The sequence below is a fragment of the Alosa sapidissima genome, chromosome 2, assembly GCF_018492685.1.
Source record: "Alosa sapidissima isolate fAloSap1 chromosome 2, fAloSap1.pri, whole genome shotgun sequence".
Taxonomy (NCBI): Eukaryota; Metazoa; Chordata; class Actinopteri; order Clupeiformes; family Clupeidae; genus Alosa; species Alosa sapidissima.
Window position 1 is genome coordinate 14,547,336 of NC_055958.1, and position 17,997 is coordinate 14,565,332.

Sequence of the window (17,997 nt, forward strand, 5' to 3'; positions counted from 1 at the left end):
AGGGAGAACATTTTTATATTGTGTTAAAAATGACTATCGGCCGATATATCGGTTATCAGTTTTTGAAAAACTCAAATATTGACATAGATGTTGGCCTTCAAAATCTCGTATTTGTCAGGCTCTAAGTATAAGTATATATACTTTTTTGATCCCGTGAGGGAAATTTGGTCTCTGCATTTAACCCAATCGGTGAATTAGTGAAACACAAACAGCACACAGTGAGGTGAAGCACACACTAATCCCGGCGCAGTGAGCTGCCTGCTACAACGGCGGCGCTCGGGGAGTAGTGAGGGGTTAGGTGCCTTGCTCAAGGGCACTTCAGCCGCGGCCCACTGGTCGGGGCTCGAACCGGCAACTCTCCAGTTACAAGTCCAGAGTGCTAACCAGTGGGCCACGGCTGCCCTATAGGAGATGGAGACAAATTTACATAATCACACATGCACAGACACACACGCATGCACACACACACATTCACACACATCCACACAAACACACACGCACACACACAAACACACACACACACAGGTCAGCACACACTCACACACACAGGCACACACGCACGCACCCACACATACACACACAGGCATGCACATACAAGCATTCACAGACACGCACGCACCCACACATACACACACAGGCACGCACACACAAGCATACACACACAGGCACGCACACACAAGCATACACACACAGGCACACACATACAAGCATACACACACATGCACGCACCCACACATACACACACAGGCACGCACACACAAGCATACACACACACACAAGCATACACACACAGGCACGCACACACACAAGCATACACACACAGGCACGTACCCACACACACACACAGGCACGCACACACAAGCATACACACACAGGCACACACACACAGGCACGCACACACAAGCATACACACACAGGCACGCACCCACACATACGCACACAGGCATGCACACACAAGCATACACACACAGGCATGCACATACACACACAGGCATGCACACACAAGCATACACACACAGGCACGCACACACAAGCATACACACAGGCACGCACACACAAGCATACACACACAGGCACACACACACACAGGCACGCACACACAAGCATACACACACAGGCACGCACACACACATACACACACAGGCACACACACACAAGCATACACACACAGGCACGCACACACAAGCATACACACACAGGCACGCACCCACACATACACACACAGGCACACACACACAAGCATACACACAAAAGTTGTAGGGATTGGAGAAGGAGATGGAGACAAATTGACAAGCGTGATTTATTCACCATATTTTGTACCGCTAATACACTCTTATATCTTCCATCACACTGATCCTGACTGCATATAGTTGCTTTGTTTTAATTGTTTGTTGAATCTATCCTTGCGTTGTCTCTTTCATGTTAACTCACCAAAATGAGCCTAATGGGTTTAACAATGCACACAACTGCCATGACTGTGACTGTGATCTTTAAATGCACTCTAACGAGTAAGTAAGAAAGTAAGTAAGTCAAATTTATTTATACAGCGCTTTTCACCGACAGGGTCACAAAGTGCTTTACAATGTGCATAGACAATAAAGCATAGTATATATATAAAAAAGTAAAAATACAACAGATAAAATTATCAATAAATAAAAGGCAGAGGTTACCCAAAAGCTAGCCTAAACAAGTGAGTCTTCACTTGTCTTTTAAAACATCCATAGTCCATATTCTCATGCAACCAGCATTAGGTTTGATTAGGCAGAGCATTCCAGAGTCTGGGTACCATAGCGGCAAAGGCTCTATCCCCTCATGTCTTCAGACGAGTGCATGGCATGGATAGCAGATTTTGGGTGATAGACCTGAGAGATCGGGAGGGGGTGTGTAGGTGATTTATGTTGGCAAGATAAGCAGGGGCCTGACCATGTAGCGCCCTATAGGTTATGGTGAGAATTTTGAATAGGATCCTGTAAGTTACGGGAAGCCAGTGAAGGGAGCAGAGTAGAGTACTTCTATCTATCTATCTATCTATCTATCTATCTCATTGTTTACACGCACCTGTCCTAGTTGCTCTGTAGGCTATAGAAAGGGATAAGCGAGTGTGTGTGTGAGTGCATCAGGGCAAATATAGGTAAGAAACTATAGGAAACATTGTATTCACCACGCGCATCACGCACAAGGGCACCAAGGGACAGAGGGGGCACCAAAATGTAGCCAATAAATAGCTTTACTGCTAACTGCTTTTCTTTCCTCGAGAATGTTTACGATGTCAGAATGCACCAACTTTGTGTTACATGCAAGGATGATCATGCAGCAGCATCTAACTTGAATGTTACAGTACTTAATTGGGAAACGCATCTTGAGTGCGCACCAGAGAGAGAGAGAGAGAAGTAGACTGGCAGGTTCCAGGTGTCATTGTTGATATCCCCTTTCAATATATAAAACTTATAACTGCTTGTAACAACTTAATATTAGTATTGTTAATATTGTGTTATCAATGTGTTAACTTAATATTAGTATTGTTATATTGTGTTATCAATGTGTTATCAATGTGTTATCAAAAAGTGACAATGCACCATATAGCCTAAGTTCTATATATATATATATATATATATATATATATATATATAGAACTAGAACTTAGGCTATATGGTACATTGTGCATTTTTTTTTTTTTTTTTTTTGGGGGGGGGGGGGGGGGGTCCCGGATTTTCACAACTCAAATGTGGCAACCCTATATCCTTTGGTTTATAATTGAATGGTTAGAATTCAATGGGAGACTTTCTAGACCTCCCAGGTGTGATTCTTTGTCTGTAGATACTAGGTGAGCAGGAATGGGGAGCTTTCCCATTCCTGCTCGGGGACTTCCCATTGCTGTGTATGGCTGCTAACATTTGGCCAAGTGCAAGTGGGGGTCCTCCTGATTACAGTTTTTTTCAATCGCTAACAAGCGCTTACCCATACTTCAGATACTTTTTCTAAACTCTTAACACAGACTCACACCTACAAAACACAATTGGCCAAACGGATCATTTTCTTCTCAAAAACACATTTTGTTAAATATATTACTAACACATATTTCTCTGCACTCACTAACTTTACCAAAACACTGGAAATCTGACTCAAAATGAAATTATTCTGTCAAAGAATAACACTTGTTTTCACTTCACAAGGTACATGCAGTCAATCAAAGTACTCCAGGTTTCAAAATACTGGCTATTGTTGACATTACAAAAACTGCATAGACTTTTAGGTTTCAGTTTTACAGGTATTTGCATGCAATAATTACACTACATTTCTTGGTTGGGAACTGTATGTCCACATGTTATGTTCACATTCAAAAGCATTCCAGTAAAAAGCAAATCTGTTTATTTTTCCCTTTACTGTTTACTACAGGAGGTACAGTAGAAATACTGTTTACAGTATGATAGAACAGAAAAAGTTTTACAGTATTGCTTACAATGAACAAAGCATTCTGAACAAAAAAACAACAGCAAAAAGCCTAGATAAAAAGGGGGGAGCTAAAGCAAAGCACAAAATTACTGTATCTAATTTATGCGATCTTCAGGATCTTCAGGGTTAGGCCACATGTTTTCATCAACATCACATTGATTACATGGTCAATGATAGTGGCATGAATTTCATCACTGACAACAGTTCTTACAGCCTTTGGAATGCCACCACCATTCTTACACCTCTACCTTGCTCTTCACCCTGGCCCTGCTCTTCTCACTGCTCCTGCATCTCTCACTGCTCCTGCACCTCTCACTGCATCTCTCACTGGGCCTGCTCTTCTCCCTGGGCCCCTTGCTCTTACTCTTCCTCGTCCAGACATTACAGTGTTTGTCTTTTTCTGTTTCTGTTAAAGTCCTCCTTTTACTGTATAAGTGTCAATGTAATAGAAAAAAATAACCCCTGCCACTGAGTCTAAGCCAGACTGGAATCAGCTGTGGTTGGCCCAATTTACCCAACATACAGTTTTTCTCAGTCGCTTTGGTGCTTTTTTCAGATCAGAATTAAAATTCTCATAACTATTAGTTCAACCTCCACAACATTTAGTCATTTGTGCACATCATAGTAGCAATTTCTCCTTCCTCTGAACAAATTGCAAATACTTTTGGACATGTATCAGTTGCTTTCATACAATTCTCTACTGTTTTTTAACATTTGCTTATGTCATGTCAGTCAAAATGAACTACACTTATGAATGCTGAATAGTCGTTCCCAATAAAACTAATAGTCTTCATTTCATTGCTTGAGTCATTACATACAAAATTGTTGAACTAGTTATCAAATTCTATCACAATGCTGTAGAATTGCAAAGAGCATACAGTAAAAATGTACGTATTCAGTGTCTTGTACTCACTTACTCACCTAACTACAGCAATGTGTAACTTTACTGTAGTTTTCAAATGGCTGTACAAGTACTGTATAGTGCTGTCTTGAGCATGTTCAGGTAGTGTCACCGAGTTCTGACCTTTTTTTGCATTGGGAAACACTGAGAGAACTGTCATAATGAAAACATGACAAAGCCATTTGACTATTGGCAACAAGTTGTAGTGTTTGAAGGCAAGATTTGCTTTTGCTGCATGTTTTAAGTGTTTTGAGAGAGTAACAGCCTTTTGCAAGCAAAATGTGTCATTTTGTCCAGAGTGCTTTTGTTCAGACACGGGTGTTAACTGTTTTGAGAACGTGATGTCACAGTTGACACAGGTATCAAAACGATCGAGAAAAACTGTAATCAATCATTACACACTTGACAACAAAATGCAAAATCTAGTTCTCAAAATGAGCATTTTTGCTATGTCTGTTCCATTACTTTATCATTTTTCTGGTATCAGAAAAAAACTGTGAAAAGACAAAATGTACTGAATAAAAAAATAATTTATTCATCCATCCCAAGATGAATCATTGACATGTAAGACATACAGCAAAACACTATAGATAGATACTGTAAATTTCCTTGAACTACAACTTTCATCGAAATAAACCTACAGTAAAGACCTTTTGTACTGTTTTCTCCACCAAATAGGCAATACAATACTTTGTCAAATGTGCATTAGATCCATACTTGCAAATAGCAACACAGAACAGACATTTGCATGGAATTCAGACTTATGCATGGAATCTATACCACCTGTGAAAAGATGTTTTCCTTTTGTTTAGCATGGGAAAACCAATAGAGTTTAGGGCTTTTGAATGACACCTGTGTTAACTGTTTTGCAAAAGGGTGTGAGAAATGTGTGAACCCAATGAAAATGTGTGAACACATTCGCAAGAGATGACTTCTGCTCTGCAAAGAATGTAGTCATGAAGATCATGTGGGTTCCAGTTTACTTAAGCAGGTAAAAGCAATCGAGAAAACTGTAAACAACATCCTGACTGAGTTTCCAAAGTACACTGTTCAAAAAAACACATTGAAACAAACACTTTGAAAACACATCAGATCTCAATGGGAAAAAAACTCATGCTGGATATCTATACTGATATGCACTGGGTAATGTGTACTGGGTAAAGGATGCCACATTATTTTGGTAATGAAAATGATCAACCTACAGTACAGAGGGCTGAATTCAAAGACCCCCAGGAAAATCAATGAAAAAAGTGAAAAAAATGATGCCACAGGCTAGTCCATTTTGCCTAAATTTCATTGCAGCAACTCAAAATGGTACTCAGTAGTTCGTATGGACCCCACATGCTTGACAATGAGACGGCGGATGGTGTCCTGGGGGTCTGCTCCCCGATGTGGACACGGCCGTCATTGAGCTCCTTGACAGTCCATGGTGCAACCTGCCCGTGTTGGATGGACCAAAACACAATGTCCACTGGATTTAAGTCATGGGAGTGTGGGGTACAGTCAATGCTATCAATTCCTTCATCCTCCAGGAACTGCCTGCACACTCTCGCCACGTGTGGCCGGCCATTGTTGTGCACCAGGGGCAACCCAGGGGCCTCTGCACCAGTACAGGGTCAAACAATGGGTCTGAAGATTCATCCTGATACCTTAGAGCAGTGAGGGTGCCGTTGACTTGCCCATAGAGGTCTGTGCGTCCCTCCAAGCATATGCCTCCCCAGACCATCACTGACCCACCACCAAATCGGTCATGCTGAATGATGTTGCAGGCAGCAAAATGTTCTCCACAACATCTCCAGACCCTTTCACGTCTGTCACATGTGCTCAGGGTGAACCTGCTCTCATCTGTGAAAAGCACAGGGCGCTAATGGCGGACCTGCCAATTTTGTATTCTATGGCAAATGGCAATGGAGCTCCACAGTGCTGGGCAGTGAGCACAGGTCCCTCTAGAGGCCATCGGGCCCTCAGGCCACCCTCATAAAGTCTGTTTCTGACAGTGTGGTCAGAGATATTCACACCAGCGGCCTGCTGGAGGTCATTTTTTAGGGCTCTGGCAGGGCTCCTACTGTTCCTCCTTGCACAAAGGAGCAGATACTGGTGTTGGATTCTCTGGTTGTTGCGTTGTGTTTTAGTTCTAATGTCTGTATTGAAGATGGTCAATAAAGCTTGACGGTGGGATCAGGATCGGCGATTAGATGATGATTTATTGTAGATGGTACAACAATGAATAACAGAACACAGGCTGTCTCAAACAGTAAAACTGTGCAGAGTCTAACAGTTGTGGTTGTTATTAGAAGCGGCTGCTGAGCCTTCTGACAGAAGATGCTCCTCGGGTCGCTTCCTCGATCCGTCTCCGTGTCAAAACCTAAGACAAAGCCTGTTATACTAAAACATACAAACGTCAATCATGCCAACGTGGCAGGTGCCAACCAGTGTACAAAACCCGGCCCTGGCCAGATGGAGATACTAGCCTGAATAGGCAGACATGCTGTCTCCCTTGGCCCACTGATGTTCCTCGGATGTTCCTAAACATCGGCCTGTATGACCTTCCTGCTGGTACACAGGCCTAAGGCACAGTTATGTACAATAATATGAACCTCTCCCCGTTGTATACTACACACAGATGTAACATATGAACACATCAGAATACAGTGAGAATACCCCAGAATTCTACACTGGTCTAGCTGCTGGGTAAAGGATCTTCTACCACACTGCACAGCTCTCTTAGAGCAATTGCTTGTCTCCAGGAATCTCCTTTTGAGACTGCGCTGGGAGACACAGAAGTCCTGGCAATGGAACGTATAGATGTGCCATTCTGGAGGAGTTGGACTACCTGTGCAACCTTTGTAGGCTTCAGGTACTGGCTTATGCTACCAGTAGTGACACTGACCCTACCCAAATGTGAAACTTGTGAAAAATCACTCAAGAAGGATAAAGATGGAAAAATTATCAGTTGCCACCACCTGTAAAACCATTCCTGTTTTGGGGGTCGTCTCATTGTTGCCCCTCTAGTGCACCTGTTGTTAACTTTGATGACACCAAAGCAGGTGAAACTGATTCACAACCACCTCTGTTATGTAACTGGCCAGACCAATAGCTTACAAGTTTGATAGACTTGATGCTATGCTCCTATGAAAAAGTGTTCCCTTATTTATTTTGAGCAGTGTATAAAGTATAACGTCTTTTCAGTGACTGCTGTACACATCTGCTGCTTTTCAGATTGTGCCCAGATGCCTTTATCCTTTCCCCACTCTCACTCCTACGCTATTCATTCAGTTTTTCTGTATTGTGTGAACTGTCTTGAGCTGGAGCAGAATCTGTTAACTCTGTTACAATAGGCCTACTCTCTATACATGATCAAGGACAGGTAACAGCATAACATAGCTCAGCCAAGACATCTTCAGCATTCAACTCCCTCTGCCTGAAAGCACAATCAATCACAACCCACTCCCTGCCGCTGGCTCCCGAGTGATAAAACATATGTTTCATCCGGAGACTGAGAGAACCACAGAGAAATGGATATAGTTGGAGGAGGATTTCAGCTGTTTGTGCAGTCTTAAACTCTCACTGTCATGAGCCCCTTTGAAAAATATAGGTGAGAAAAACCTACAATAATACATACAAAAACACAATACTAGTCCAATTCCACTGTGCTTCAGATAACAATCCGGTGCTTCACGGGGGTGGACGAGTCTTGCAGTAAAAGCGGAGGATCAGCGGAGCGATGTTAATGGTGCTTTTTTTAGCTATTGAATGTTTTGATGTAGGTTACATCTTAAAATACAATTGTTTCCCATATAGCTGGATTTTAGACAGTTGCATATTGGAATCCCTTTGTTTTGACTGAAGTGATGAAGGTGGGAGTGGTTGTGTTTTAGTGTACTCTAAATTAAAACAAGTTATTTCATGATTACTGTGTAAGAAGTTAATAAGAAGAATGTTTGAAGTGTTGATGGAATATTTTTTTAATGGAAAAAGCTGTGTGCAAAAAAACATTTTGGCATGTCAAGCACATCTTTTTTGTAAAGTAAAGAAAAAAACATGTTGGCATGTAAATCACATCCTGCGCAGAGTTTCTGAACAGAGTGTCATCCATCATTGTACTGATTTTCCGATAGCACTGATGAATAGCTCAATACCTGCAATGTAAACATACATGTCCTCTTTGATCTGTTGTCTTTCTGTAGAAGAAGCTATACCAACAGAGGATCAGGGAATATGGTCCACAGCAACCTTGACAAGAATAATACACAACTGAATCTGCCAATGTGTTATTGATGGAGACGTCTTGCCCCTGTGTTTATGGTCAAATATTTGGACTTGATAGTTGATTACAAAATAAATCAATAAAGCTGCTCATTGACTAATAGCTTGTCAGGATGCCATGATTTCTTTTGCCTGTCCATCAACTGATTCATATGTTATTACTGTTGTCTAAATGTAACCTTTCAAGAGATGTTCAAGGATTTAAGGATCAATCAAGGATATAGTGGATTGCAATCACAGGTTAAATGGGGAATATCCGAATATCCACCTGTTGTGTTTTTCCTTTTTCATTTTTATTACTCCACGGATTTTTGCGTAAAAACTGAAGCTAAAACCTTTTGTAATATTGACCAATTGCATAATTTACAGAATCATATATATACATATAGGCCAGTGTTTCTTAACTGGTGGGTCGGGAGTCTCGGGGCCCAAATGTGGGTTGTGGAACAGTTCTGGCTGGTTCGCGGTGCTTGTGGGTTAAAAATAAAAAATGCCATTTTAAGTGCTACTTTATCAGATCTAATATGGGACCTTTAAGACTATATCAGTCATTGCCATGGACATAGACAATGTTTAGTTGTCAGTTTAGGGGTATACGGAAGTAGGCTACGACCCTGAATATTTGAAGTAGGACATGGATTCACTTAAATTGAGGACAAAATAGGACTGAAACCCGTGTGTGGTGTGCAGTGAATTGCTGGCACATGAGAGCATGAAACCATTAAAACAAAAATGTTACATGGAAACTTAGTAGCCCTGTCAAAAGCAAACCTGTCGAGTACTTTGAAAGGTGACATCAGGAGTTGAAGACTTCACAAATACAATGCCAAATATCATGTTCCAAACAAGTAGGCCTACAGGCACTTTGCGTGTCTTACCATGTAGTTCACCATATCCGTTGGCTTGAAAGCTAAAAAATATATATGTGTCGCGACTAAAAGAACATGGGAAATTGTGGGTCCCAAAGCCAGATCAGTTAAGAACCATTGCTATAGGCCAGACATGTCAAAGTCAAGGCCCGCGGGCCGCATTCGGCCCGCGAATGAATTATCTACGGCCCCCGGAATGATATTTGATTAGTATTAGAACCGGCTCGCAGGCCACAGCCGCCGGCTGCTGTTTTGCACGCACCAATACTCCATTCCCCACAATGCAATGGTAGCCCACGAACTCACTGCGGCGCCGCAAGTGGACCTTGGATTCATTATTCATCAGTATTCAGTTACGTCTATGAGGGCAGATGTCAACTTTCAGCTACCCCCCTTCCCAGTGTTGTGCCTGAACGCGTTCATTGAACGAAAGTTCATGAACTCGTTCATATTTTGAGCGAACGTGAACTAAACGTACTGTATTACTACTGCCTGATGAACGGAGCCTTCCACGCAAAAACCCGGCTAAAACACACCGTAAAAAGGCCTTAATATGGCAGCATCAAACTATGGGCCACGGTCCGCAATGTGGACAATGGTCTGGTCTGCAGAGTGAAATTATTCCCGGGCCATCGTCTGATAATTTGCTGCGCAATTGATCAAGGACAGAAAAAGAAAACAAACATTTCTGCAATTAGTAGGAAATACTTGTTTGGTGTCATCAAACATAGAGGCATAGAATTAAGTCGTGGTATGAGCGTTTATTCAATGCATGCGTGTGGAAGTTGGTAGCAAAGCTAAGCTTCAACCTATTGGAAGGCTATTTAATTATGAAACGACATTTAATAGAACGACGTGGATTTATGCAACTTCCATAAAACACAGAGCACAGACTATATAAAACACTGTTTGGCATTAAGTATTAAAGTCAGCCAAAAGCTATTAATTAGTCTTAGTTAAAGATAAAGATCTCCAGATAAGTGATAAGTAATCACGTGATAATCCCTCCATATGAAGTACTGCATCGGACTAAAGGGTTTGATGGATTTCATACAGAAGCTGATAATTGTCTTGGCTTCTTCCTTCTCATTTCCTGAGCAGGAGGAGATACAACTTAAGGAAAGGAAATGAGGAGAGGAAGTGAAATGTAACCATTACTGAAATGGGATTCTTTCAGTTATGTACACCCCTGCTCTACTAATGCTCATAAATAGTAACTCTATTATTGTTATCTCTTTGTACTGTAGAGATGGACATGTTTTTATTTAATTGTAAGAATTCTTGACTATATTCACCTTTTAAAAAGTCTGAGGTCAAATGGTTCCACCGCTAAGGATGGTCATTAATTAAAATGCTAATAGCTATGGGATGAAAGATGAGGCCGATTCATTGCCCTACAGCTAGCTGTACTGCTGCTGCTGCTGTTGCCTGATCCTGATGAGAATAACACTCAGGCTATTGGTTTACTGGTCATGTGTACACAGTTTTCTCCTGTGTTTTGAGGGGGTGGATGGTAGGTGCACTTGGGAGAAAGCTCTCTTCAGTGTCTATAATGTAACTTTCTTTTTTTACTTGGAGACTAAAGCTTAATTCCTAATGCATCACCTAGAATGCTCCCAAACAAAGCAGACAGCAAAGTAGCATTTGGGTAATTCCACGCAAAACTGTCACATCCATTAACGCCAACACAATGCCATGGTATTTAGTTGGCGTTATGTGAGTTTTGCGTGGAATTGCCCATTTCTGTCTGCACCTAAGTTTTGTTATTCAGTTCTTCAGTTCCTGAAGACATTCTATGTGACCTACCATTGTGTCAAAATCAATGCCAGGTCAAATCACTGCACAAAGGTGAAGGCTGTTCAAACAACCTGGATCTCCTCGTTCAGCTGATTGACCGTGCTTAGAAATAATGTTAGTTAAAGCCAAGAAAAGCATGTTGTTGTAAGAACACATATTTACACAGAATGTAAGATCACATAACTTCACAATGTTGGCCTCATAAGCAGCTCAACAAGGCAGATGTCTGTGGTTTGTCCATTTTTAGTCACACACAAAAAGAAACGACCTCAAACAGAATTCATCCCTCAGGAAAAAAAAAATCCATGGAAAATCATTGTCATTTTGGCAAGTCGTCTGCGCTCAGACGTGGAAAACTATTCAAACCGCAGATGAACGCTGGCTCAGGAGGCAAGCTGGGAGACCAGGAGAGAGAGTGAAGGGAAAGAAAAGAAAAGAAAAACAGCCTTTGCCTCGTCAGCTTGCTGTATGTAGGCTGGCTCCAAGTTTACTATTCTTCCAGCAGCAGCAACAGCATCCAGACAAGTTTCCACAGGGAGTGTATGAGTTCTCTTTTCCTCCAGGGCTCTTTCCATCCCCCCATTCCTTCCCCCTCCTCCTCATTTCCCCCTCTACCCTTCAGCTCTTTCTTTCTGTCAAGCTGCACATACTGTCTGCATCGGAGGCAAAAGAGTGCAGGGAGTGAAAGAGAGAGAGAGTGAGTGAGAGAAGGGAAAGTAGGAAAGAGAGGATAATGATGGCGTCTCTCCGCTTTTGTCTGCGACTGCTAGCAATCACAACTTTGATGGCCACACTGGAGTTCACAGGTAACCTCCTCTTTGAGCTCTCTTTCTCCTTTTTTCTCTCTTGTCCCTTGTTCACTCTATCGCTCATATGCAGATGATTGGAAGTAGGCTAAAAAAGAAATGGAAATCATCCGTGAAAGCTTGCAGTGGCTATAAAACTATCAGAATAAGCAGAAGGGGCCTGATAAGGGAAACTTTTTTCCAGTGGCATTTTTTTCCTACGATGCCGTGCACATTCTTGTTAAAATGAGACAAAAAAAAGTTACGGCTTGAATGCTAAAAAGTTGGCATACTTTGTTAAGTGCAATAAAAATAAAAATCTGTTATTTGATGATGACCCTTTATATGTCTGTCAGAAATGCAAGGATACAAGCAGAGCACAAGAAGATTTCCATAATTTTAATTGATTAACTGTTTTGTAAATATAAGCAAATATAGGATTTGATACTTCCAGCACACTCAAAAAGTAGGGTAAGAGGCATGCTTACATTGTGTATCACCTTTTCCTTGTAATTGCACTTACTAATTGTTGCAAAAGCTTACTAATAGCAACTGAGGATGCAGATTGCTGCAGTTTTGGAATTGGAATTCTTGCTAGATGTTAAGGACTGCAGCTGTAGTGGCCATTGTCTGATACTCCTCTTCCTCATGCTTTTTTTTAATAGGAGACAAATCTGAACATGCTGCCAGGCCTGTCAAGCGCACACACGCACGCACGCACACACACACACACACACACACACACACACACACACACAAACACACACACACACACACACACACACACACACACACACACACACACACACACACAGAGTGTCTATGAAGTCATACTGTTGACAGTGCACTGCAGGATGAGGCCTAGCATTGTCTTTTGATGACATGAGGAAGAGATGTTGCCTTCATGGCAGCAAGCATGTGTCTAAAAATTCCAATATGTGGAACCTTTTTAGGGCCCGAGCACTCGAAGGGCGCAAGGCCCTATTGTTTTTGTAAGGGCTATTATTATTGTTATTCTACATTTTTGCTTTCCTTTTTTGAAGTGGTTAACATGGGCGAAAACTTGAAATTTGGCACACACGTCAGGTGTCATGCAACGCAGATAGGTACAAGAGCTTGACCCCGGGCGTGGCCCAGGGACTCGCTAGCGCCCCCTTAGGTGACTGATCCTGTGGTTGGCATATATTTTGAGGTGGTTAACATGGTCGAAAAGTCTTGAAATTTGACACACACATCAGGTGTCACGCAAAGCAGTTAGGTACAAGAGCTTGGCCCCGGGCATGGCCCAGGGACTCAGTAGCGCCCCCTTAGGTGATTGAGGCAGTGGTTGGCACATACTTTCAGCTAGATGCATCAAATTGTGTATCTCCCCAAGATGAACAACTTTCGTATGTACAATGCATTAGCCACGCCCAACAGGAAGTGAGGTATTTGGGATTTTGTGCGGACTAAAATGTCATGAATTGTGATGCCAAAAGAGGTTCTTCCCATCAGTGAAAACGCATGAAATTTGGCACACACATCAAGAGGTACCATGAATACACAGGGGAAAAGCCTTGGGACTGGGCTTGGCCCAGGAACTCCATAGCACCCCCTTATGTCACTGTGACTTGTGGTTGGCATATAGTTTTAGATACACACACCAAATTTGGTGGGTGTATGTAACTCCCAAAAACAATCTACTATTGTATTAACATGCCATTAGCCACGCCCACAGGAAGTGAGGTAATTGGGATTTTGTGCATTGTGGACATGATCTATTTTAACATACTTCTCCTAGAAAGTTGATCCGATTCATGTGAAAGTTGGTATACATGATACCAATATGCTTCTGATTCTAAATTGTGAAGCTTTTTTTGATATGTTGTAATTTGACGAAATGGCGAAACTATGAATTTTAATACCCTTCCACATAAACTATAAATGTGTCTTAATTCACCATGCATGGCTTGAAATGTTTTAAATTCCACAGGTCTTTGAATACCATGGGAGTGATGATATTGACATGCCCATAATGCATATTTGGCATAGCGCCACCACCTGGCAACAGAAAGAATGGCAATTACACTGATGTCACATGATCAATTTTAATATACTCCTCCTAGACGGTTTGTCAGATTCATGTGAAATTTGGCAAATATGATGCCAAGATGTTGCTGATGTTAAATTGCGAAGGGATTTTTGATATGTTGTAATATGTCATGATTTTAATATCTCACCATATACATGTAAACAGGAAATGTGTCATAAAGTCACAGTGCATTGAATGAATGGTCTGAAACTTCTCAGGTTAATAGATATAATGATTATGATGATATTCAGACATCCAATGGGCCTGCATGGCATAGCGCCACCACCTGGCCAAGTAGGAAATGTGCCAGAAATGGACAATGCCTTAAGTGATTGATCTGAAACTTTATAAAATATTGGATATCATTATTGTGATGATATTCACACATATAATTCACATCCCTAGCATAGCGCCACCATCTGGCCAAACAGGAAATATGCCAGATTTGCTCTATGCTTTGAATGAATGGTCTGAAACTTCTCAGGTTAATAGATATTATAATTATGCTGATATCCAGAGACCATATGGGCCTGCCTGGCATAGCGCCACCACCTGGCCAAGCAGGAAAATGTGCCAGAAATTGGTAATGCCTATATTGGTTGATCTGAAATTTTGCTAAATATTGGATATCATTATTGTGATGATATTCACATGTGTAATTTTCATGCCTAACATGACCTCTCGGTGCTCGGGCCCTAAATAGCACACGCATCAAATATGTACATTTCACAAACGCACCACGTCGGTGATTTGTTGGATTCCGACATGTCACGGGTTGCCGCTATATTTTTAATTTTATTTTTTTATCCCGCCCCCCCCCCCTTTACAACTTTATTAATACAGCTCATTAATACTTGTCCTACCATATTTTAGCAAGACGATATTTGTAAAAAGTGCAAGGGTAACATACATAGATCTAGTGTGGGACAGAAACAAAAGACAAAACATAGTGATAGAAAAACAGACACATGACAAGACAGTGGGACAGGATCAGACTATTAGGACAACACAAGGTGACATATAGACAATATGTGGAACCTTCAATTGTATCTTCACACATGTGTGAATCCATTTGCAATGCACCCCATTCCATAACAGGTCTTGGGTTTTGTACCTTTAGCTGATATAATAGTCCATTGGTCTTTGGCAACTTCATGTTTCCTCGATGTTCCAACTCCAGCTAAATCATGGACTCCTCTGACCACAGCATACGCATCTGCTGTCTTTACTTTCATCTGAGATGAGCTTAGTGATGTTACTGCACAGAGTGTGTAGCTTTTTCCTTGCGTAATAGATATTAGAGTTCCATTTTGTGCCACAGTGCTGGTTTGTTTGAAGTGACTACTGTAAGGTTTTCTGAAGTACACCTACGTGGCAATATCCTGGCAATATGATGGTTTATCATGTAATACCTTTTGGGGGCTTGAAGGTTGCGAAAGAAAGAAATACATTATTTTCAATCTTGTGCTGAGAAATTCTCTCAGAGTGTTTGGCCCATGACCCATCTTCTGGTGAATGCTCCTGTTATACCCATAAGTAAAAAACATTTTTGATAAACTTTTCACTCTTATTTTGCCTGTCCCAACCAGTGGTGGAGGAAATACTGAATCTCAGTACTTAAGTAAAAGTACAAATACACAGAGAAATATTTACTTTAGTAAAAGTAAAAGTACCACAATGACAAACCTACTTAAGTAAAAGTAAAAAGTACCTACTTTTAAATGTACTTTAAGTATTAAAAGTAAAAGTATTTGCATAATGATTTATTCTCTTAATATCTATATCTAAAAGAAAAATGAGTATGGGCTGTGGCATTTTAATTAGTTTTAGGTTATACTCGACTAGATAGTTTTAAGCTAATGCAGTTGTGCTTACCATCTCTGGCCCAGTTTACATTCTGACCTACAATTCTAGAGACTGTAATTCTGGTGATCTGCTGAGTAAAATATCATTCAGCAAAACACGAGAGCCTGAAGTTTAATGGGGTAGACAAGGGAAACGTCGGGTGGATCGTATGCCAATTCTGCTGATTGAACAGAAAAGTTGCTGAGAAAGGTGTCTTTATGATTAGGTTCAGTTTCACTTGCGCAGACGCACATAGACATTGAATGAGCGCTCACATTTCTACCCCCCAATTGTAGGCTATGCCTCTTTATTTGATCACACACAATTAAGAAATATTTCCTAATCTGGAAAAAGCTACGATTTTTTCGGCCAGCGGTTCTATAATAGTCTACCATTCATTTGTGCCGAAAATGATCAGACGTGTGAGAAGCATGGGCGCCTGTAACTTCGCTGATCCGCGGATAGCAATCTCATAGGAGAGGAGGCCCTGTTGGCCTAACGAATGCAGATGGCTACAAGCTCACGCTTTGCCTGGTCTAGACTAGAAGCTTATGTTTCAAAGATTTAGAAGCTGGGCACGTAGCGCTCCAGAATCTTATAGCCTAGCAACCCCGCCCCCTGGTAAAACAAAAGTGTTTTTGTCAGAGAGAAAAAAAATCTGATCATAAAATGTATCGTAAAAAAGAACGATGGTGTTGTAGAAATGTAGCGGAGTAAAAGTAGGCCTACAGATAATTGCTGTAAAATGTAACGAAGTAAAAGTCAAAAGTATGCACTATAAATTCTACTTAAGTAAAGTACAAATACATGGAAAATTTACTTAAGTACAGTAACGAAGTATTTGTACTTCGTTACATTTCACCATTGGTCCCAACATGTTGATAAGTGGTCCAAGATCTGAACCGTGAGAAAAGCGAGTAAAAAGAGAGAGCGAGGGAAACAGAGGGAGAGAGAGAAAGACAGGGACAGGGGAGACCTTGACATTATAAGGAAATATTTACACTGTAGCTTCCAATGCTCGCTGCAATTGTTTGTGCTTCCTAAGATGGCTGAATTCTAGTCTTTCGATAAGACCATGTTTTTGTTTCAAAGACTTCTTCATATGAAAATCTATGCATGTTCACAAAACTATTTCTTCTTTTCCTGAACAGCAACATAGCCTAATGACTTACTGCTCCTTCCCTTCCATGTGTGTCCTTGTGTGTGCGTGCGTGTGTGTGTGTGTGTGTGTGTGTGTGTATATGTGTGTGTGTGTGTGTGTGTGTGTGTGTGTGTTCGGGTGTCCGTGTGTCCGTGTGTGTGTGTGTGTGTGTGTGTGTGTGTGTGTGTTCGGGTGTCCGTGTGTGTGTGTGTGTGTGTGTGTGTGTGTGTGTGTGTGTGTGTTTGTGTGTCCATGTGTGTGTGTGTGTGTGTGTGTGTGTGTGTGGCTAAGGCCAGTTTCTGATGCAATCCCTGTATGGATACCAACCCCCCCCTACTGTGCTCCGTGGCTTTCCTCAAGTAAGCATGTGCTCAGATAAGCTTGAGGCTGCTTCTCTCACAGCTCTTTGGCGGCTGACTTGCCTCAGTCGTCACCGGCACGGCATCGCAGGCTGTACCTAGATTCTGCTGCATTACTGAATCAAATACTGTGTGTGTGTGTTTGTGTGTCCATGTGTGTGTGTGTGTGTGTGTGTGTGTGTGTGTGTGTGTGTGTGTGTGTGTGTGTGCGCTTGACAGGCTTGTCAGCATGTTCAGAGATACCCCCCCCCCCAAAAAAAAAAAAAAACATTCAGGGCTTAAGCCTAAAAGCCTAAAACTCAGTGGGGGTTTGGGGGTGTCACCCTCATGAAAATGATGTAATATCCGTTAAGTGAATGCACAATTTCTGCACACTTTCCATCAGAGAGTAGGGCCTACACTATGCCTAAAACATCTGTTACCTCACCTATTATCCAGACATCTGCATGAAAACATTTAACTCACAAGGGAAGTGTTAAAAAAAAACTGAGATTTAGGCCTATCCGACCA

At 41.6% G+C, this 17,997-nt stretch overlaps 1 protein-coding gene across 2 annotated transcripts in view; it reads left to right on the forward strand.

Annotated features, from left to right (window-relative positions):
• Positions 1-11,792: 11,792 nt before the first annotated feature.
• Positions 11,793-17,997, forward strand: part of ecrg4a (ECRG4 augurin precursor a) — a 12,198-nt gene continuing 5,993 nt past the window's right edge. The window contains exon 1 of one of the 2 annotated variants that reach the window (XM_042076739.1): positions 11,793-12,092. In XM_042076739.1, coding sequence (XP_041932673.1) covers positions 12,020-12,092 — 73 coding nt within the window. In that variant the 5' untranslated portion in view covers positions 11,793-12,019. The remainder of the gene's footprint in view (positions 12,093-17,997) is intronic. The other variant, XM_042076746.1, reaches the window with a different exon arrangement.